We start from the raw sequence: 22,186 nt of genomic DNA, 5'->3' as shown, positions 1-22,186 counted from the left end.
ACAGGAATTCATCTGCATAAAGATTTTGTACTCACCAGCAGGTCCACCATATTGGGCTTGTTGTTTCTCAGTGTTTTCACAGCATGGAACACATCAACTGCTCGCTGGTGTCGGAGCATCTCACACACGATACTGATGGCACAGAAAGCTCCACTGCGCCCTCCACCATTCCTGCATTTGTGTTAATGTTTGGACATGATTCAGTGCTCAGCTCAGGAAGATCCAATTGTCAGTACACACATAATCTGCAGTTAATTCATCCTTCACAAACTGACAATGTACAGTGATTGCCAAATGGCATTTGTTGCTGTATTAACACACAATCTATCTCACACAAAGCAGCAGAAGCCACATTTTCCAAGCTCTCCTGAGAAATATGAATCAACATCGACTACACTGTGGTATCCAGGTTTCAGTTTAATTGTTTTCAGTCCCTTATCTAAGCTGTGCTGAATTGGGTCTGGTGTATTGTTCAGTACTTCCCCAAGGATGTATAGTTGGGGATTGGTGGGGGGGGGGAATAATTATAGATGGAACATTTCAGACGTGGCTCAGTTGTTAGCACACTTGATTCTGAGAAGGTTTAAGACTCTTCCTCAGTAAACTTAAGCACTGAGTCTAGGCTGACACTCTAGAGCAGTACTGAGGGAATGCTACACTGTTGGAGGCATGGTCCTTCAAATCAGATGTTAAGTTGAGGATCTATCTACACTTTCAGATGGATAGCATTATTTTGAAGAACAACATAGTTCTTCATAATATGCCAGCCAATATGTTTACCTCAACTAAAACCACTAAAAGGGATTAACTAGTCATGGTTACATTTCTGTTTATGAGAGCTTGGTGTGAATAAATTGACTGCTGTACTTCCTATCTTAAAGCAATGAAAATACTTCAAGAACACTGAATTGGCTGTAAGAGATATTGGGATGTCCTGAGATTGTAAAAAAATGCTAAGAAAATGCAATTTTGGGAAAACCGGTCAGACATCAATGGGAACCATACTGACAGCCTAGAAAAAATCCATGTGCATGTGGAAAAGGGGAAAAAGATGAATTTTTTTAAACAGGACTTCAAAAAATGTTTGTTTATTGAACATTTATTATCCATTCAGATCACATCACATATTGAGACACAGGGTAAACACAGGCATTGGGATCTGTGACTACTGAAGGAATGACGTGGAAATAGCTCCAGATGAAGTTGAAAGAGGCCAAGTAACTTGCTAGACTTAATGCTGAGCATGTTCATCTAACAGAGCAGCAATCAACAAAGCAAACAGAATGGTGCACGAACAGAATACAAGTCAAGGCTTAGTGAGCCACAGATTAAGTTGGATGTTGTTCTTACGAGACTGTAACTTTGGGTCAGGTTTCTGATATTCAGATACTGGAAGCAGCACAGAACAGCGCTGGAAGGCTGATTTTTTTTTACCAGAGGTGGCTTGGGGGGTGGGGGGGGTTTGAAATCTGAGGAATGATCTGAGATTCAGCCTTTCCAACGACAATCAATGGGATGAGAAACTGGACACAATCAATAGTTACTGCACGCCAGGTTCCTGTCCAGTCAGCAAAGTTACACACTTCCTTCAGATTATCGGTAATATATTGTCAAACAAATTCTATATAAGAAGTGGTATCGAAGGGTTCATCTTGAATGTAACTCTAAATTAAACATAGAAATTGGACAGGCTGACGTAAACCTGGATATGAACAAGGTAAGGAGACAAGTACAGCAAGGGCTATTGGTGGGAAGAAGGAGCAATTGGTTTCTGATGGGTAAATCCTACAACTTCCACACTCCACAGTCGCATTCCTCTTTTATCACGACAGCCTACTGCCTGGAAGTCAACCTGAATGATGGGTCTTGGCTTCTAGGTGGCCAGGGAGCACCATGCAGATAGATCTATTCTATGATGCAGCGGAATGGGCAAGGGGGAAAGGTAAAGTGAACTGGTTAGAGGGCAGGGTGCTTTGGGAGTTGGAGCAGAAGAGCTCCTGTTCCTCTTGTCCCACAAGTAGTTAAAGCCTTCTCTTTGTAGATGATGCAAACATAGGTGAAGGGGCAAGTAGTATTGAGGAGGTGGGGAGTCTTCAGAAAGATTTAGACAAGTTGGAAAGTGGGGCAAAGAAGTGGCAGATGGATTACCACGTGAAAAAGTGTGAGGTCATGCATTTTGGTAGGAAGATAGAGGAATGGACTATTTTCTAAATGAGGAAATTCAGAAATATGAATTGCAAAGGGACTTGGGACTTCTAGTCTAGGATTCTCTTAAGGTAAACTTGCAGGTTGAGTCGGTAGTTAGGAAGGCTAATGTAATGTTGGCATTTAGTTCGAGAGGACTAGAATATAAAAGCACGGATGCACTTCTGAGGCTTTATAAAGCTCTGGTCAGACCACATTTTGAATTTTTTGAGTAATCCTATCTCAGGAAGGCTGTGTTGGCCCTGGAGTGAGACCAGTGGAGGTTCACGAGAATGATCCCAAAAATGAAAGGCTTAACACATGAGGAGCATTTGAGGACTCTGGGACTTTACTTGATGGAGTTTGGAAGAATGGGGGAGGGATCTAATTGAAACTTACAGAATACTGAATGACTTGGACAAAGTGGATATTGGGAAGATGTTTCCATTGATCGGAGAGACTAGGACCCAAGGTCACAACCTAAGAGTAAAGGGAAGACTCTTTAGAACAGAATTAAAGAGGAACTTCTTATCTGAGAGTCAAAATCTAGACCCTCGTTGGGGGAGCAGGAAGGATGATTCTGTGTTCCTGCACTTCTCAAGGCAAACTGTGGTCACAAAGAGTATGAGTCAGAAAGAGGGTTTGCTGATTCTCTGACTCTCTGATCCTGGTGAACCCAGTACCTGGCTGAAAGTGAGAAATTATGGAGCAGCCTTTGTGGAGAAGGAATGGAGGCTAGCAGATACCTAAGTCTGCAATGGTGGTTGGAATTCTCACTCTCTACAGCTATTCTCCTGGAGTCCAGATTCAGGGTGAAAATGCCTTCCTGTCCATGAACAGCTGTTCCAGGCCATTAGGAAGCCAATTAAGGCAACTGATAAGATGCCAATTACAATGTTTTCAGTTGATCTGTGGGAATCTGATATTTTGGAAACTGCCTGGAGATGTACCTAGAATACCTCTTCTCACCGGATGGCTGGCAGCTGTGGCCAATTTTATTTTAGAAGTGCATTCTCCCCTTATTGACAACAATAGGCTGCCACCCCTCTTTGTGCTGGTCATCCTCCAATATCCATTCACCATGTCAAGTCCATCAAGGAATTAGCCAACTCTGGAAACATCAATGTAGGTACCTGTACCTGACTCCAGTGTCAGTATCTCGACTCAAAATACAAACACCTGCCCATGGGATTATGTTTGTATTCAAACCTATTATTCTATCCATGGGCTTACAAACTCAATATTGTCAAGATTTGTACAAATTCAACTCCCAGTAACATATGGTGCAAATCTACTGTTATTTGTGTGGAATAATAGAATCTACCTTCTCTTTTCACTGGTTATATTCCCACCTCTGAGTCTCTTTTCTGAACCTCACTCCAGACAGGCCAGAAGTTGGTGACAAGAGTTCTGAATCTGAATTCTGGGTTAACATTCAAAGGGCAAGTGAGAACAATTTTTTCTCCTCGTGCCTGCTACTTCATATGGAAGTTCATTGAAATCCTGTCATCATACCGGTCTAATCACTCTACTGATTGGTATGAAGGTTGTTATGGCTATGGATGGAATACTCCAATATTAAGGCTGTCTACCAATCCTTCCACTGCGAAGGAAGAGTACAACATCAACAACATAAGGTGACAGTCAATGCAGGTAAACCTCCTCAATCCTAGTTGTACCACATTTTTAAGTCAACCTTTCCCATCACATCAACACCAGGTGCACAAAATAGGAATCCATTTATTTGGGGGAACTTCCAAAATCTAATCAAAGCATAACAAAAATGCGAATCATGCTGGAGAACAGAAAACGCACTTACAAACAGTGTACAACGGTGCGTCCCTCTCCACCATCATATTCCTCCTGCCACTTCTCCACCTGCCTGATGAGTTTCAGGAAGGAACGCTTTGAGACAGGATTGTCACGGTACATAGGCCAGCCCAGAAACTGGAACTGCTGAACCATTCGGTAACCATCCTGAGGCTGTTTGAGCACACACACATCAGCCAATAGGAAGACATGAAAGGAAATAGACATCACCGAATAAGATTTTTCAACTTTATTTATTAATATTTACTCTTATTTATAATCTTATTAAATCTTCTTTTCTGACATAATTGAAAGTTAAAAACAATATTAAGAAAGTGTCAATGTTTTCTGAAAGTAAAGTGCGGCCATTTGCCATTTTTCTAATTGCTTTTGTTGGAAGTGTCATGAACATGCTCAATTTCTTTGCTTGTGCTTATTACATGGTAGAGAACATTTTGACAGAGAACAAGTCCAATGAGGAAGAAGAGGAGGTGCTGAAGAAGTCATACTGGACTTGAACTGTTAACATGGTTTCTCTCTCCATAGATGCTGCCAGGTCTGCTGGGTTTCTCCAGTGTTCTCTGTGTTAGTTCCAGAGATGGAGAATTGAGGTGGACACTCCATCAGAGTGAGGACAGATGGACATTAACAACCTGATCTATTATTAATTTGATTAATAAGATGACAAACCAATTGAACTGGTGACAATCATTGATATTTCAGCATCATGTAATAAACAAATCAAGGGATATGTCTTTCTCAAAGTGAAGGAGCTTAATTTTCCTGAGATTGTAACCCTCTAATACCTAGAATCTTATGGTTCTCCTACGTTGCCTATTCCCCACCCCACCCCATGCCAACATTGTTACCTTTCAAAGCCAATGACCAGAATAGTGTTCAAAAATGTCCTCTTTTGAACTCCATTCCATACCCCCAGCAATTTAATATAACACCTGATTCATGTTGTTACTTTATTACAGCTAGTCTCGAGATTGATGGATTTATTGAGGGAGATGGGTCTGGGTGGGTTACTCTTCGGAGGGTCGGTGTGGACTTGTTGGGCTGGAGGGCCCGTTTCTGCACTGTAGGGAATCTAATCTAATCTAACACTGGCTCAGGCCCACCACCACTGAAAAAAGGGGGCGGCACAGTGGCTCAGTGGTTAGTACTGCTGCCTCATAGCATCAGGGTCCCAGGTTTGATTCCAGCCTCGGGTGACGGTCTGTGAATGGAATTTGCACATTCTCCCCGTGTCCGTGTGGGTTTCCTCCGGGTGCTCCGGTTTCCTCCCACAGTCCAAAGATGTACAGGTCCGGTGAATTGGCCATGCTAAATTGCCCATAGTGCTAGGTGCATTAGTCAAAGGGAAATGCGTCTGGGTGGGTTGCTCTTCGGAGGGTTGGTGTGGACTGGTTGGGCTGAAGGGCCTGTTTCCACACTGTAGGGAATCTAATAATATAATATTATAAGTTGATGATTACGAAATTGGCAACACAAAAAAACTAAATCAGTTCAGTGAAGCATTATAAAATATTGATCAAACCTAAAATAATGGTTGGGGGGACAGGCAGGGTGATGTGGTGGGCACAAGAGAAGAGATGTCAGTTGCATCCACTCAACCCATCAGTATTTAAAACATCCTGTTTTTAAGATTTTTAAATTAAATCAGAAGAACATTTCTATTACACGATGTTTAAACTCATGCTCAGTTAAAAACATTTGATAACAACTGTTAACATAAGTATATTCAGTGTTGATAATAATCCTGTTGCAAAATTATAACACTTCAACAAACATTTCATCCATATAATGGAATTTTTAATATATCCTTCAGTTTAAAGTATGGTTACTTTTTAAAATGGTCCCATTTTCAGGATTTAAGTTATGTCCAGCAGTATGATTGATATGTGTGGTTTCTCAGACCGAATACAAGTCTGACATTCTTTTTACATTAATATATAAAGATCTTGAATAGTGTTCCTCCTTGAAGTAACTGCACAGAGTCTGGTATCCCACCACTAGCTCACCCTTTACTCAAGGCCACTCCCTAGAATGAGGAGACCTTTTGAATCTCCTGTCTAAATCTATCAGCTGGGGCTCCCTGATTTGCCCAGGTTAACAATTCAGAGTCAATGAGATCCACTTGGCCATGGTTCCAATCACTACACTTCTGAACTACTGTTGATTACAAGCGAGGAAGAAAAACCACATGGAAAGTCGAATTTGAAAAAGCTTGTGAGGATTTCAATAGACTGTAATAGAACACAGGTTCTTACCCTGGATGCATTGTAAATTCGGAATATTCTGCTGATAATGTCTTCCTCCAAGTCAGCAGATACAAACTCCACCTGGAGGGGACCATGCCGATGGACACCATTTTCTGGCCAGTACTGGGGGCACAGCTAGTTTGAGAAAAGACAAGAGGCATTTATATCTGCTAAATAGTATTAATATCAGCATTGTTAAACGGTTTGCAGATGTGTAGTGTCTTTTGACAGCTTTCAGAAACATCTCAATGAGCTTCTGTTGTGGACCAGATCAGACACCCGTAAAATATTTTAAGAAGGTAGTGTAGACCCAAACCTTTTCTTATTTTAAACACAATTGTGAAGTGTCTGTTCCCAATGCAATGTGTTAAGAAATAGGCCAGACCCCTCAAAACATTTCAAGAAGGTTGCCCAGACCCTACCTTTGCTGGTTATTTTAAGCAGGTGTAGAGTGGATAGTCCAGGAGAGATGCCACTGCTCAAACCACTTAGTTTTAAACAAAACAGGATTTCCAAAAGAGAACAGAACACCGAACAACTTAACCTATCTGAAAACCCAACAGATCATTCCAACTTAATGATGCTATTCCAATACTTGCAACAATCCCCATAAACACCCCTTGGCACATAAGGTAAAATCAAACATAGGATCTTACAGGAGAGAGGTCAGTGAGAGAGTACCAGCCTGGACCTGTTTCTTGGGTCCAGCAGCTTTTTTTCACACTATTGCTAAAAACTAAATCATACCAGAGAAAAGCTGAGCTGGGAGAACGGACTACTCTCCTTTCATTGTACAAGTGTTCTTTTTAAAACATGAAAGCCTTCTGCCTGAGGCAGTATCTGTTAGCGATTAACAAATTGGCCCTGAAACCCTTCAACCGCAGACTTTGCGTCGTCTGTGTCTTTTATGACCTCTCTGAAAAAAAGCCAAGGACACCATAGCCTTATTAAAGGAGAAGCTTTGTCATAATTGCAACTGTCAAACTACTTGACATTAAGCAAAATGTAATTTATTTAAATACCTTAGTTTACATTCAACCAAAGATAGAGGAGTAGAGAATAACAACTTTATTGGATAACTTGACAGAATAATAGATACAGTAACTATTACTAATTAACTGATCTTGTATAGTAACATCCCATAAACACATCCCTTGGCAGAAAGGACAGTTCAGACACAGATTCTCACATGCAGTTCCCCAATCTAGGAGGAAAAAGAACATAATGAGAAAATTCAGAGAGAGTAGCAGCCAGGAGACACTCCTTTGAGACCTCAATAGCTTCCGCTTAAAGCTAAACCTAAAACTAGAAAGTCTCGTTTATGAAAGGCAGCCACACTCAGGCTGCTTCCATCGTTCCCACTTTTAAAACAAAACCCAAGTCCTCACAAGCTGTTTACTCAAGTGGTCTCAGTCGCTGGCTTGGTATCTCTTCTTCAAAAAAACCGGGACAAAATAACCTCTTTTAAAGCCACATCATCATCCGACTTCACATGCAACAACTTGTTTCAAATGCCCTTTACTATAGCAATATGTAACATTGAAGATTCAATAAATAGTAATGGGGTGAATGGTTATCAATCTGCTTTTGGTATGGGTTTTTGAGGAAGGCTATGTTGGATACAACACAGGGAGAGGTCCCTTCCTTTTCCAAATCATCTCTTAGGTAATGGAATCTCAATTTAAGAAATTCAAAGGATTGAGGAGATGGTGAGTAAAGTGAATACATCTGTTCAGTTACTGACAATACAATGAGTGGTATATTGCACTAAACAATCCAATGATGTTCCCTATGCCACAGCCAAACCCTCTCCTTGACTGATTTTAACCTACTGCGAATCCTCTTGCAAGGATGCCTTCCTTGAAGAAGCTGTCCTCGTCCCTCTACAAGGATCTCAGTAAGTCCCTCTCTCACTGCACCCCCGAGGTCATCTCCTCTGCTCTGAAGCTCTTCAGCCACGTTCTCAAACAGACTCGCCAGACCATGGTAACATGACGCCTGGAGGAAGAGCGCCTCATCTTCCACCTAGGAACCCTCCAACCACAAGGGATGAATGCAGATTTCTCCAGCTTTCTCATTTCCCCTCCCCCCACCTTATCTCAGTCCCAACCCTCGGACTCAGCACCACCTTCTTGACCTGCAATCTTCTTTCCGACCTCTCTGCTCCACCCCCTCTCCGGCCTATCACCCTCACCTTAACCTCCTTCTACCTATCACATTCCCAATGCCCCTCCCTCAAGTCCCTCCTTCCTACCTTTTATCTTAACCTGCTTGGCACACCCTCCTCAATCCTGAAGAAGGGCTTATGCCCGAAACGTCGATTCTCCTGCTCCTTTAATGTTGCCTGACCTGCTGCGCTTTTCCAGCTACACATTTTTCAGCTTTGATTCCAGCGTCTGCAATTCTCACTTTCTCCTCCCTGTTCCATTCACTTAGTAAGGTTGTCACTGAAGGCAGCTCTGATTTTGACTGGACTATTGGGATGTAAATGAGACAACATCCCCCACTTCAACAGGCAGTTATAAGAAGGACACTGTAACCAGAATTAAAAGGAAACAGCTGCCTCTGGGTCTAGCCACCAATTTTAACGGTCACGTTACCCTGGTCTATTGCTGGCTGGTAAGAGCATCCATCTGACTTTAGGGAAGGTTTGAAGGATGGAAGGCTAAAGTCATAAAAAGTATCATCTAACCAACTGCACACATGCAAACACAGACACTTGCAGCTGTTTCTGTGTTGCTGTCAATGCTCCATACTCCAGGGTGAGTGACAAAGATTCCAGAATAGTAGAATTCCCTGGATGTCTTCCTCCCATTTAAAGAGGTTTAGCAATATGAACTTGCCATATGTTGTGCAATTGGATATTTCCACCTTTGTACACTACAGTATTTTAGACAAGTGACTTAATTAGTTAGCACTGACTGCACGTGATGAGCTTTGAAGTGGACTCCTGCAAAAACTCATCAGAGTTAAAAAAACAAATCTTGAGGACTGTTGTAGCTAGAGAGCAGGGACTTGTTCCATCTATCTGGACCCCAGTCCCTGAAATGAGAGGTCAGTATACAAGTACACCAATTCCCCAGGGAAAAGATGTGGCCTAATGATGACTACAGGAAAACACATAATGAACCTCAGTCTGTTATGGTTCTGAAGGTTAGCAAAAAGCAGGCTGATGCCAGTCATTTATGGTTTGTGGTCTATAAATTCCCTGAAGTCATGAACGATTTTGCCCCATCAGATTCCCTATCTAACATTTGCTTTCAATCTCACCACAGGCATGAAGTGGTATTCATAATAGAAACAAAGAAATAAGAGTACCAGTAGACCATTTGGCCCTTTAAGCCTGCTCCACCATTCTTTATGATCATGGTCGACTATCCAACTCAATAGCTTATTCCTGTTTTCCCCCCACATATTTTTGATCCTTTTAGGCCCAGCCATTATTATCCAACTCATTCTTAATGCCATACAATATTTTGGCCGTGACTGGTCTTTTACCTGGTAGCGAATTCCACAGGCTCACCATACTCTGGGTGAAGAAATTTCTCCTCATCTCATACCTAACTGGTTTGCCATGTATTCTCAGATTGTGACTCCTGGTGCTGGACTTGCCCATCACTGGGAATATCTTTCCTACACTTTACCCTATCTAGTCCTTAGATTAGATTAGATTAGATTCCCTACAGTGTGGAAACAGACCCTTCGGCCCAACAAGTCCACACTGACCCTCCGAAGAGTAACCCACCCAGACCTACTCCCCAACCATATATTTAGCCCTGACTAATGCACCTAGGTAAAAGCAATGACTGCAGATGCTGGAAACCAGATTCTGGATCATTGGTGCTGGAAGAGACCTACACATCCTGAACACTATGGACAATTTAAGCATGGTCAATTCTCCTAACCAGCACATCTTTGGACTGTGGGAGGAAATCAGAGCACACCCACACAGACACAGGAAGGATGTGCAAACTCAGTTGCCCAAGATTGGAATCGAACCCTGGACCCTGGCACTGTGAGGCAACAGTGCTAACCACTGATCCACTGTGCTGCCATGTTAGAATTTTATAGGTTTCTATCACATTCCTCCTCAACCTTTTGAAGTCTAGTGACTAGCATTCTAATTGATCCAACCTATCCTCATACGTCAGTCTTGCTGTCTCGAGACTAAGTCTGATAAACTTTTGCTGCACTCTCTCCACTGTAAGAACATTCTTCCTCAGATGAGCTGCACAGAATACCCCAAGTGAGGTCTCACCAAGGCCCTTAATTCAAAAACAACAAACATAAATAATGTCACTGCTTGTAATAGAGTGTAAAAGGAAATTAGGAACATCATACCTGGCATTTTTCAAAATTAACTCATGAGACCTAGGCATCGCTGGCTTGCCAACAATTATTGCCGATCTCTAGCTGCTCTTGGCAAGGGAGTGAAGGGACAACTCTTCAGAACTGTGATGAGTAGGAATGTTTTTCAGCCAACAGGGAATGAATCTGTGGAATTCTTTACTGCAGAAGGCTGTGGAGGCCAAGTTATTGAATGGAGTTAAGACATAGATAATAGGTTCTCGATTGGCAACGGGATCAAAGGTCATTGGGAGAAGGTAGGAGAATGGATTGAGAAATGTATCAACCATGGTTGAATGATGAAGCAGATTCATTGGGTCAAATGGCTTAATTCTGCTCCTGTATCTTATGGTCTTATGGTGGTTGTCATCTGCCTTTTTGAGCCACTGCAGTCCATTTGCTGTAGGTAGACCCACAGTGCCATTAGGGAGAGAATTCCAGGCTTTTGAACCAGTGTGAAGGAAGGATGGAAATTAGGAAGTATTATTATTGTAGAAGGCTTTACATGAGACCACACCTGGAATAGAAATGCTATTTTCATTGCCACATTTAAGGAAGGATATCTTTGCATTGGAGAGGGTACAGCAATGGTTCATTAGTTTGTTCCCCTTGGTGATTGGTTTCCCTATGATGAGAGACTGAGTAAGTTAGAGATAATTTTCCAGACTACTGAAGAATAAGAGGTGATCTCATTAAAACGTATAAAATTCTGAAGGCACTTGAGATGATAGATATTGTGAGGTTGCTTCCCTAATGGGGAAATCTGCAACATAGTATCAGGGTAGAGGGATGATCATTTAAGACTGAAATAAGGATATCTTCACTTAAAAAGTTGTCAATCATTAGAATTTTTTAATTCATTCATGGAACATGGAAGTCATTGGGTACATTAACATTTATCATTCATCTGGTTGACTCATGCCCAGAGTGCAGTTAAGAATCAACTAGATTCACAGGAGGCTCCCAAGCACTGAAGATGTCACCTAGACAGGGGACAAAACGTCTGCAACACAGATTCCTAGCTCGGCGAACAGAACCACAACAATCAACTAGATTGTTGTGGATCTAGTCATATGTAGGTCAGAGCAGGTAATGATGACAGATTTCCTTCCCTAAAGGGGTTTAGTGAACCAGTCGAGAGGGTGGTGCTGGAAAAGCACAGCCTGTCAGACAGCATCTGAGGAGCAGGAAAATCAACGTTTTGGGCAAAAGCCTCGGAAGTTATCAATGTGAATCTGACAAGTGAATAAATGCCAGCAGGAGAACAACAGAGCTTGCGTAGATTCTTATGTGACAATAAAATTTGCCTGAAATGTTGGTTTTCCTGCTCCTCGGATGCTGCCTGACCTGCTGTGCTTTTCCAGCACCATACTCTCCACTCTAATCTTCAGCACCTGCAGTCCTCACTTTTGTTTAGTGAACCAGATGGGTTTTATAACAATGGCTACATCATCATCATTGGTGACCATCTTACCATTTCAGACTTTATTGGATTCAAATTTCATCAGCTACCACAGTAGCATTTGAACCGATGCTCTGAGAATGTTTACCTGAGGTTACCTGTCTCTGAACATGGACAAGTTGAAGGAGATGGTTGTTAACTTCAGGAGGGCACGGAGTGACTACTCTCTGCTGGACGTCAACAGCTCCCCATTGAGATTGAGATTCACCTGACAGAGAATCTCACCTGGTCTCCCAACACAAGCTCCATTGCCAAGAAAGCCCAGCAGCATCTCTACTTTCTGTGCAGGCTGAGGAAAGTCCACCCCCCAACCCCCCCAACCCCCTCCCCCATCCTCCCCACATTCTACAGAGGGTTCATTGAGAGCACCTTGAGCTGCTGCATCACTGCCTGGTTTGGGAATTGCACTGTCTGGGATCGTAAGACCCTACAATGGATAGTGAAGACAGCTGAGAAGATCATTGGGCTCTCTCTTCCCTCCATTACAGAAATTTACACCACATGCTGCAACCAAAAGACTAAGAGCATCGTGGACGATCCCATATACCCTCACTCAAACTCTTCTCCCTCCTGCCATCTTGCAGAAGATACCGGAGCACTCGATCTCTCACAGCCAGACTGTTTCTTCCTTCAAGCCATCAGGCTCTTTCACACAGTTTGATTGGACTCTTTCCCATCTGAAATTCTTTGCATGACTTCAAATTGTTGCTAGAAAAATGTCTATTATTATCATTCATCTATTATGCTGTAACTTGCGTGTTTTGCACTTCTCTTACACTTTATGCCATGCATAATTGTGCAGTTTGTGCTGTCCATGTAGCACCCTTGGTATTGGAAGAACAATGTCTCGTTTTTACTGTATCAGTTGTATATGGTAGAAATGACAATTAAAAACTCCTGATGAAGGGCTTATGCTCGAAACGTCGAATTCTCTATTCCTGAGATGCTGCCTGGCCTGCTGTGCTTTGACCAGCAACACACTTTAGCTGTGATCTCCAGCATCTGCAGACCTCATTTTTTACTCTACAATTAAAAACTCGTCTACTCTATTAGTCCACTGACATTGCTTGATTGTTGTACCAAGATACAGTGAAAAGTACTGTTTTGTGTGCTATACAGGCCGATTGTACCACACAAAGTGCATCAGGGTAGCAGAACAGAGTACAGATTATAGTTTTACAGCTGCTGAGAGGGTGCAGAGAGGGAGAGATCAGAATTAACATCTGAGAGAATCTGTTCAAATTTTGACAATAACAAGAAAGAAGTTGTTCTTCAATCTATTTCTAAATGTATTCAAGCTTTATATGTTTTGCCCAAAGGAAGAGGGTGCAAGAGAGTATAGCTGGGGTGGGAGGGGTCTTTGATTATATTGGTTGCTTTCCCAAGGCAGTGGGAAGTATAGACACAGTCAATGGTTTAGGTGGTGGACTGGGAAAGTGGAATTGAAGCTGAAGACAAGCCATGATTGTATTGATTGGTGGAGCAGGCATGAGAAGCTACCCTGCTTTTAACTTTTATATTCTCAGTCCTCATGCTCAAAAACCTTTAAAGTATACTTTGCAGAGAGACAAGTTAATGGTCTAAAAATAATTGATTCTATTTCAGTTTTACAAGAGGCTAAGTAAATAAGTTTGATCTGTAGAGAATGATAGAGAAAAAATAACTGATGGTTCATGAATAAACATCTGAAATCATTGTATGTATCATAGTGCAAAATCTGGATGCGTTTAAATCATTGTAGCTACCCCTGCTGTTAATTGATGAATGGTTGAATTTTCATTGATATTTACTACCTGTCGAAATTTGCTCTTTTATCTGTGTCTCACATTTCCCCAGCAGTTAACTTCTTAATAACTGATCAGCTAAATTGTAAATCTCTGTCCTCCCAGGAGGGAGGGGTGTGGGGAGGAGTGGGAGGGGGTTACTTTCAATCTCCAGCTGACGTGTTAGTGGCAAATGTAAACTGACGGACTTTGAACAATTCCAGAAAAAATATTGTCTCGACATTTGTAATGCAGGATAAGGGTGCTTTTGGGAGTAGGGTCACCAGTCAGAACAAATGGGAATTCTTGCTAAAATTATACAAAACACTAGATAGATCACAGCTGGAATATTGTGAACAGTTTTGGGCCTCTTATCTAAGGGAAAGATATACTGGAATTGGAGACAATTCAGAGAAGGTTCACTTTTCTCAGATTTCTTCAGTTTCCTCATTTCCCCTCCCCCCACCTTGTCTCAGTCAAATCCCTCGAACTCAGCACCGCCTTCCTAACCTGCAATCTTCTTCCTGACCTCTCCGCCCCCACCCCACTCCGGCCTATCACCCTCACCTTGACCTCCTTCCACCTATCGCATCTCCAACGCCCCTACCCCAAGTCCCTCCTCCCTACCTTTTATCTTAGCCTGCTGGACACATTTTCCTCATTCCTGAAGAAGGGCTTATGCCCGAAACAACAAATCTCCTGTTCCTTGGATGCTGCCTGACCTGCTGCGCTTTTCCAGCAACACATTTTCAGCTCTATATTATGTATAGAGGGACTGTCTTATGAGGAGAGATTTAATAGGTTGGGCCTCTACATATTGGACTTCAGAAGAATGAAAGGAGACCTTATTGATAGATATTAGAACAGTAAAGGAATTAAGGGTTATGGTAAGCAGGCAGGTGAGTGGAGCTGAGTTCTTGAAAAGATCAGCCATGATCTTATTGAATGGCATGGCAGGCTCAATGGGCAGATGGCCTACTCCTGCTCCTAGTTCTTACGTTTTTGTGAAACATACAAGATTCACTTTAGACTTGTAAAGGTGGACATGGAGAGGTATTTTCCCCCCTTCTGAGAGAGTATAGGAGTACAGGGCATAATCTCAGGATAAAATCTGCCCATTTAAAACAGAGATGAGGTGGAATTTCTGCTTCTCTCAGGGGGTAGCGAAATTGTGGAATTCTTTACTACAGAGGGCTTTCAAGGCTGGATTGTTAAATATATTAAGACTGAGGTAGACAGAGATTAAATCAGTAAGTGAATCAATTGCTATGGGTAAATGATAGGAATGTGGATTTGAGGATTACCAGATCAGCCATGATCTCATTGATAGTAGAACAGACTTGATGGGCTGAATGGCTTATTTCTGCTCCTATGTCTTATATACATCAGGCAAATTAAGGTTTGGGCCAGTGGATTCAATTACCCCGTCCTCTAAGAATCTTTTTGCCCTGATTAAAACCTTCTGAACAATATGAGCACTCTGTAGCACACAACAAATGTGGAAAGACATAATAGTCATAGACACATATCAAACAACCAATTAAAAAATCCCACTGCAATTTGAAATCAACTGGTTTTATTGGCACTCCACTTTAAGATATACAACACGGGTTGGGCCAGTATGGATCTTCTTTCAGGGATTGCAGCTGTGCACCAAAGCGAATGATATTTGTGAATGAATTTATCGTAAGACAAATAAAGTTGAAAAGAAATTAGAAATTCAATGATTGTGTGAATAGGAGGATGGAAAACATGCTAATTATTTTTAATTCGTCCTCAAAGAAAGGACAGAATGTTTGGCTGAGAGACCGATAGAATTGGGTTGAATTTTCCAGACATAGGGCAAAATCATAAAGGGGTCTGAGTGGTGTTGGCTGTGACAGAATTGGGGAATAAGTACAGCAAGACCAATATTGACGTCAAGATTAACTCACTCTAGCGTTTCTATTTTTCAAAAGTGGCCTAAGGAGATTCTCACTAAGCAGCAGCAAATTGCCAACTGATTATTGGATGTTGAATGTCATGTTAACAGGCCAAGCCATCTCATTAATATTCAACCTTCCATCTTACCAAACTCACCAAACAAGCTTAACATCAGGAAAACTCAACAATAAAACCAGAGCCTGATGGATTCAGCTTACCACTTGCTTTGAACGACCTCCATGTTAGAGACTGGGCACCAATGACTTAGGGCATGCTCCATGGGCACTAATATCCTATTTACATGGACGTTGGCATCTAACATGTCAGCATCTAAGAATCCTCATGCATCTCTCTAAACCACTTACAGTACGCTTCTGCACACTAACAGGAATTCTGATAGTAATGCTGCAAAAAGAGTACTGTGCATTCAGAGACACACACCTAGCTCATGAACCAGATCAGGCTGTATCTCTGGCCTGAAAACAACAAATGCTGGAGATCACAGTGGGTGAGACAGCATCCATGGAGAGAGAGCAAGCTTGCGTTTTGAGTCTAGATGACTCTTCATCAGAGTTGAAGTGAAGTGTGTAGGGGACAGCATTTATGCTATAGTTTGGGAGGGGTGGGGGTTGAAGTAGTGGGTGTAAGGTGCTGATGAAGAAAAGATGTTGGTAGTTCAGATTAAGTGACTGGAATGTGAGAATGGCAGAAACAGTGGTGTGTCTCCTGCCAGACCTGAGTGGAATGGCGGGGTGGGGAAGGACATGATAACAAGAAAGGGAAGGAATGGGGGTTGGTTCACACTTTAAAGATGTTGAACTCAGTATTAAGTCCAGAAAGCTGGAAAGTGCCTAGTCTGAAGATGAGATGTTGTTCTTCCAATTTGTGCTGTGATTCACTGGAACACAGCAGCAAGCTAAGGACAGGCATGTGGGCATGTGAGCAGGACGCTGTGTTAAAATGACTGGCTATGGGATGGTCAGGATCCTGCTTGCACAAAGACAAGAGGTGTTCTGCAAAACAATCACCCCAGTCTGTATTTGGTTTCTTAATGTAGAATAGGCTACCCAGGGTATAGTGAATACAATACACAAGATTATAAGAGGTACAGGTGACATGCTGCTTCACCTGGAAAGACTGTTCAGTCACTTGGATGATGAGCAGAGAGGAGGTGAAGGGGCAGGTATTGCACCATCTGTCATTACATAGGAAGGTGCTGTAGAGAAGGGGATGGTGTTAGTGGTTGTGAAATGGACTAGGGTGTCCTGGAGGGAACAATCCCTGAAAAGTGCAGACACGAGTAGAGAGGGAAAGGTGTACTTGGTGGTGACGTTTCCTGAAATGGCAGAGGATGATCCTTTGAATGGAGCTAGTGGGATGAAAAGTGAGGACAAGGGGAACCTGATCACTCTGTTATGAGTGATGGGAAGGGACAAGGGCAGAAGCACGGGTGATAGGTCGGCTGTGGTTGAGGGCCCTGTCAACTATGGTGGGTGGGAAATCACGGTTGTGGAGGAAGCAAGCCATATCAGCAGCGTTGTTTTTGAAGGTGGCATCATTCAAACAGATATGACGTAAGAGAAGCAACTGTGAGAATGTGATGTAAGTCATGAGATGTGAAGAGCATAGTGAAGGTAGCTATGGGAGTCAGTGGCTTTGTAGTGGATTGCAGTGGACAGTTTATTCAACAAAATGGAGACCGAGAGGTCAACGAAAGAAAGGGAAATGTCTGAAATGAATGATGTGAAAGTCACAGAGGGGTGAAAATTGGAGGCAAAATGAATGAAGTTTTCAAGGTCCTGACGGCAGCATGAAGTGGCTCTCAAGACAGTCACTAGTGTACCGAAGGAAGGGTTGTGGGAACGGGCCAGTGTAAGACTGGAACAAGGATGGTTCCACATATCCCATAAAGCAGCAGGGCATATTTGGGACCCATGCGGTGCCCATAGCTATTCTTGGATTTGGCAGAAGTTAGATGAATGAAAGGAGAAATTGTTCAGTGAGAAAACAAGTTCAGCCAGGCAGAAGACAGTGGTGGAGGATGGGGATTGTGCAGACGTCTAGTCAAGGAAGAAACCGTGAGTTCTCATACCATCCTGGTAGGGAATGGGGTTATAGAGGGATTGGACATCCATGGTAAACAGGATGCAGTTAGATCCAGGGAACTGGAAAATGTCAATATGGTGGAGGGCATCAGAGGAATCGCGGATGTAGATGGGTAGGATCTGAACAAGTGGACTGAGGATGGAGTCAGTGTAGAAGGAAATGAGCTCAGTGGAGCAGGAACAAGCTGATACAATGGACTCACTGGGGCAGTCTAGTTTGTGCATTTTGGGAAGAAGGTAGAAGTAGGCTGTCCGGAGTTGGGAGACCATAAGGTTGGAGGCAGTGGAGGAGATCTCCAGAGGTAATGTTCCGATGTGGAGTCATGGCCTGGGGATGAAAGGAAGGACTATCTGAGAATAGGCACTGAACCTCCACAAAGTAAAGATCAGAATGCCAGACTACAACAGCACCAACTTTGTGAGCTGGTTTGATAATAAAGTTAAGTGTTGGACCTAAGGGAGTGAAGTGCAGCAATTTCAGAAGGGGACAGGTTAGAGTGGGTATTTCTGGCCTGTTTGTTTTCTTTGATAGTGCTCACTCACTCTGAGCCCATCTAGTTGAATTATATAAACTTGCTTTTTTATGCCTTTTTTGCACCTTTCCCCCTCAGCCATCGATACTAGTCTCTTTTTATTGCAGTTCTCAGTCAACTCTAGGGAGATAACCTGTGTTCTGTGATTCCAAGCAAGGTACGTCAACAGCAGCCTCCGATACCTGTCCAGGCCTGTGTTGGGGTGGTCAGGGTCAGGATGCTCCCCTCATTAGAGGTGAGGAGCCATGTGACAGCTAGTACACCATCTGTCTTGGCTCTTTCTGCTCTAGCGTCAATTATTTTGCTCCTCGTATGAGGGAGAGGCAGGTATAATGGAAGATGAAAATGGGTGGCAATGCTATTATTGCTGATGCAGGTGGGAAGGTGACCCAAGTGATGTTGATAGGAGTTGTGATGGGTGACACAAAGGGGGGAAGGTATTTCAGGCAATAGTGAGAGTGGTAGAACATGAGTCCTGATGGGAGGTGGGTACCTTAGTAGTCCAACTTGTCTGGGTACACAATAGGCTTTTAAAGATGGAACGGATATAAGCGATATTGGTGAATTCCAGCATAGCCACATGGCGAGCTGCTCTGGGAATGGTGTGTGGTAAGATGTGGTGGAAATTAGACATAAGAGCTGCCATAGTGGCATGATGGGTAAGTAACAAGGCGAAAGTGAGGACTGCAGGTGCTGGACATTAGAGACGAGAGTGTGGTGCTGGAAAAGCACAGCAGGTCAGGATGCATCCGAGGAGCAGGAAAACCAACATTTCGAGCAAAAGCCCTTCATCAGAAATGAAGCTGGGAACCTCAGGGTGGAGAGATAAATGGGAGAGGGTAGGGCTGGGGGGAAGGTAGCTGAGGTGCAATAGATGGGTGGAGGTGAGGGTGAAGGTGATAGGTCAGAATGGAGGGTGGAGCGAATAGGTGAGAAGGAAGGTGGACAGGTGGGTCAGATCATGAGGGCAGTGCTGAGCTGGAAGCTTGGAACTGGGATAAGGTGGCGGGAGGGGAAATGAGGAAACTGGTGAAATCCACGTTAATGCCATAGGGTTGGAGGGTCCCGAGGCGGAAGATGGGGCGTTCTTCGTCCAGGCATTGAGTGGTAAGGGAATGATGATGGAGGAGGCCCAGGATCTGCATTTCCTTGGCGGAGTGGGAGGGGGAGTTGAATTGTTCAGCTCCAGGGTTGATTGGTTCAGGTGTCACAGAGATGTTATCTGAAGTGCTCTGTGAGTAGGTGCCCTGTCTTCCCAATATAAGGAGACCGCAATGGGAGCAACAGATACAGTAATTGACATGTAAGGAAGTGAAGGTGAAACTTTGATGGATGTGGTAGACTCCTTTGGGCCTTGGACGGAGGCGCGGGGGGAGGCATGGGTGCAGGTTTTGCAATTCTTGCAGTGGCAGGGGAAGGTGGTGGGAGGGGACAGTGGGTTGTTGGGGGGGCATGGACCTGACCAGGTAGTCATGGAGGGAACGGTCTTTATGGAAAGCAGATAGGGGTGGGGAGGGAAATATATCTCTGGTGGTGGAGTCCATTTGTAGGTGGCAGAAATGGCAGAGGATGATGCGATGTATACCAAGGTTGGTAGGGTGGAAGGTGAGGATCGGGGGAATTCTGTCCTTGTTGCGGTTGGAGGGGTGGGGTTCGAGGGCAGAGGTGCGGGAAGATCTGCTGGAGAGCATCATCAACCACACGGAAGGGGAAATTGCGGTCTTTAAAGAAGGAGGCCATCTAGTGCGTTCTGTGGTGAAACTGGTCCTCCTGGGAGCAGATGCGGCGGAGGCAGAGAAATTGGGAATAAGGGATAGCATTTTTGTAAGAGGCAGGGTGGGAGGGGGTGTAATCCAGGTAGCTGTGGGAGTCGGTGGGTTGTAGAAAATGTCAGTGTTGAGTCAGTCCCCGTTGATGGAGAAAAAGTCCAGGAAGGGGAGGGAGGTGTCAGAGATAGTCCAGGTGAATTTAAGGTCGGAATGGAATGTATCGTGAATTAACGAGGCAAGTTTGGTAAGACACGGTGAGATAACATGTGCAACCTGGAATTGCTATTGACTGGCTCCTGTTTGCTGCTGGGGTTCGTCACACAGAAACTGCTCCTGGAAAAAGTGGCAGAAACTAGGACCATATTGGGTAACTGATTTTTGATTCATGCTCACTCCCAGCCTCAGTCCTTGAAATTGATTCAAGACACAGATGAATGGATTTCCACAGATTAGGGATTTCAAGGGGTATGGAGATAGTGCAGAAAATGGCGTTGAGGTCTAAGATCAGCCATAACCTAATGAATGGTGCACCAGGCACAAGAGGCTAAATGACCTCTGCCTGCTCTTATTTCCTATGTTTCCAAACCCTCTTCCCAGGGCCTGGTAACATCCCTGCCATTAATTCTGCTTCTGTAGTCACAGATCCTGTCAGATTTGCTAAGTATTTCCAATGTTTTCAGTTTTCATCACAAATAAACTAAGCAGCAGCCAATGAGTAATGTGCACTAGCAGCTCTCAATATTACAATAAATATTCACATGGGATAAAATATTGATGGAGAAAAATGTAAAGCATAATGTTGCTTGTTTGTTTAAACAGACACATAGATTCTAATCAATTAGAACGAAAGAGTAGGAGTTTATTCACCTCTCTAAATGTCTACTTTGCAGACCTGACAACAGCTGTGACAATAACCTGTTCCCAAAGAACTAAGATCTTGTAAAAAGGCTTAACTGTCAGTAAATCTGTCACTTCCTTTTACTTGAGTCTTTTAATCCCCCATTTTCTGTTCAATCCCCATTGCCCATCTCACTTATCACCATTTCATGCCAGCAGGAGAAAGCTTTATTAATGAGTATCCCAAGGTGAATAAATTCTAAAGGAAAATCAAGCTTGCACAATTCGGAAGAGTCTAACCTGTTACATGAGTATAATTCTTTTGCTTTTCAAACTCTCACCCTGATTTCAATTTGAAGAGCCAAATGCCTGCACCTCATGTCAGTAATAAAATGCCATTGGTCAAAGAAAACATTCGATGAAGGGTTTAAACAAAGTGCCCTTAAAGAAGGTCCATTACAGTCCTTCAATGTTGACTTCAATGTATGTTTTTCATCCCATGAAAACCTTGCTTTTTGTGATTACATTAATTTTCTTTCAGGAAAAGAAATCGGAAGGCACATAATAGGTGTGAGAATTTATTATTTTTCCTCTTGCACTTACTTTGATGAAGAGTTGGGAGAAATTCAACTTCTTTCCAACATTCTCTTTTGTTTGAGCAAGTTTCTGGAAAATAGGTCTTTACACAATGGGTAGATATTTTCTTTTCAACGTGCTCAGAGTGATGTTGGAAAAGCAAGGAGTGACTTGATTGAAACATTGAAAATGCTGAGGATGTTTGATTGGGTGGATGTAGAAAGAATGTTTCCTCTTGTGGGAGAATCTAGAATGAGGGGTCACTATTTAAAAATGAGAGTTAAAAATCACACAACACCAGGTTATAGTCCAACAGGTTTAATTGGAAGCACACTAGCTTTCGGAGCGACACTCCTTCATCGGGTGAAGGAGTGTCGCTCCGAAAGCTAGTGTGCTTCCAATTAAACCTGTTGGACTATAACCTGGTGTTGTGTGATTTTTAACTTTGTACACCCCAGTCCAACACCAGCATCTCCAAATCATAAAAATGAGGGGGCATTGTTACAAAATTTGATACAGTATTTTTTCTCACAGAGGGTCATGAGTCTTTGAAACTCTGTTTCTCAGAGGATAGTGGAAGCAGAGTCTCTGAATATTTTTAAGGTAGAGGT

The 22,186-nt window shown here is 43.0% G+C and overlaps 1 protein-coding gene across 5 annotated transcripts in view; it reads right to left on the bottom strand.

The window, feature by feature from the left end:
- The window catches only part of LOC132815087 (receptor-type tyrosine-protein phosphatase mu-like), an 888,844-nt gene that overhangs the window by 3,390 nt on the left and 863,268 nt on the right, over positions 1–22,186 (bottom strand). For all 5 annotated transcript variants that reach the window (XM_060823829.1, XM_060823832.1, XM_060823830.1 and 2 more), the window contains 3 exons: positions 6,270–6,395; positions 4,004–4,167; positions 36–171 (listed from right to left, as the gene is read on the bottom strand). In XM_060823829.1, coding sequence (XP_060679812.1) covers positions 36–171; positions 4,004–4,167; positions 6,270–6,395 — 426 coding nt within the window. The remainder of the gene's footprint in view (positions 1–35; positions 172–4,003; positions 4,168–6,269; positions 6,396–22,186) is intronic.

Source organism: Hemiscyllium ocellatum, chromosome 4 (assembly GCF_020745735.1).
Source record: "Hemiscyllium ocellatum isolate sHemOce1 chromosome 4, sHemOce1.pat.X.cur, whole genome shotgun sequence".
NCBI classification, from domain to species: Eukaryota; Metazoa; Chordata; class Chondrichthyes; order Orectolobiformes; family Hemiscylliidae; genus Hemiscyllium; species Hemiscyllium ocellatum.
Note: the sequence above shows the minus strand (reverse complement) of the source record. Positions and strands in the feature narration are given on the sequence as shown.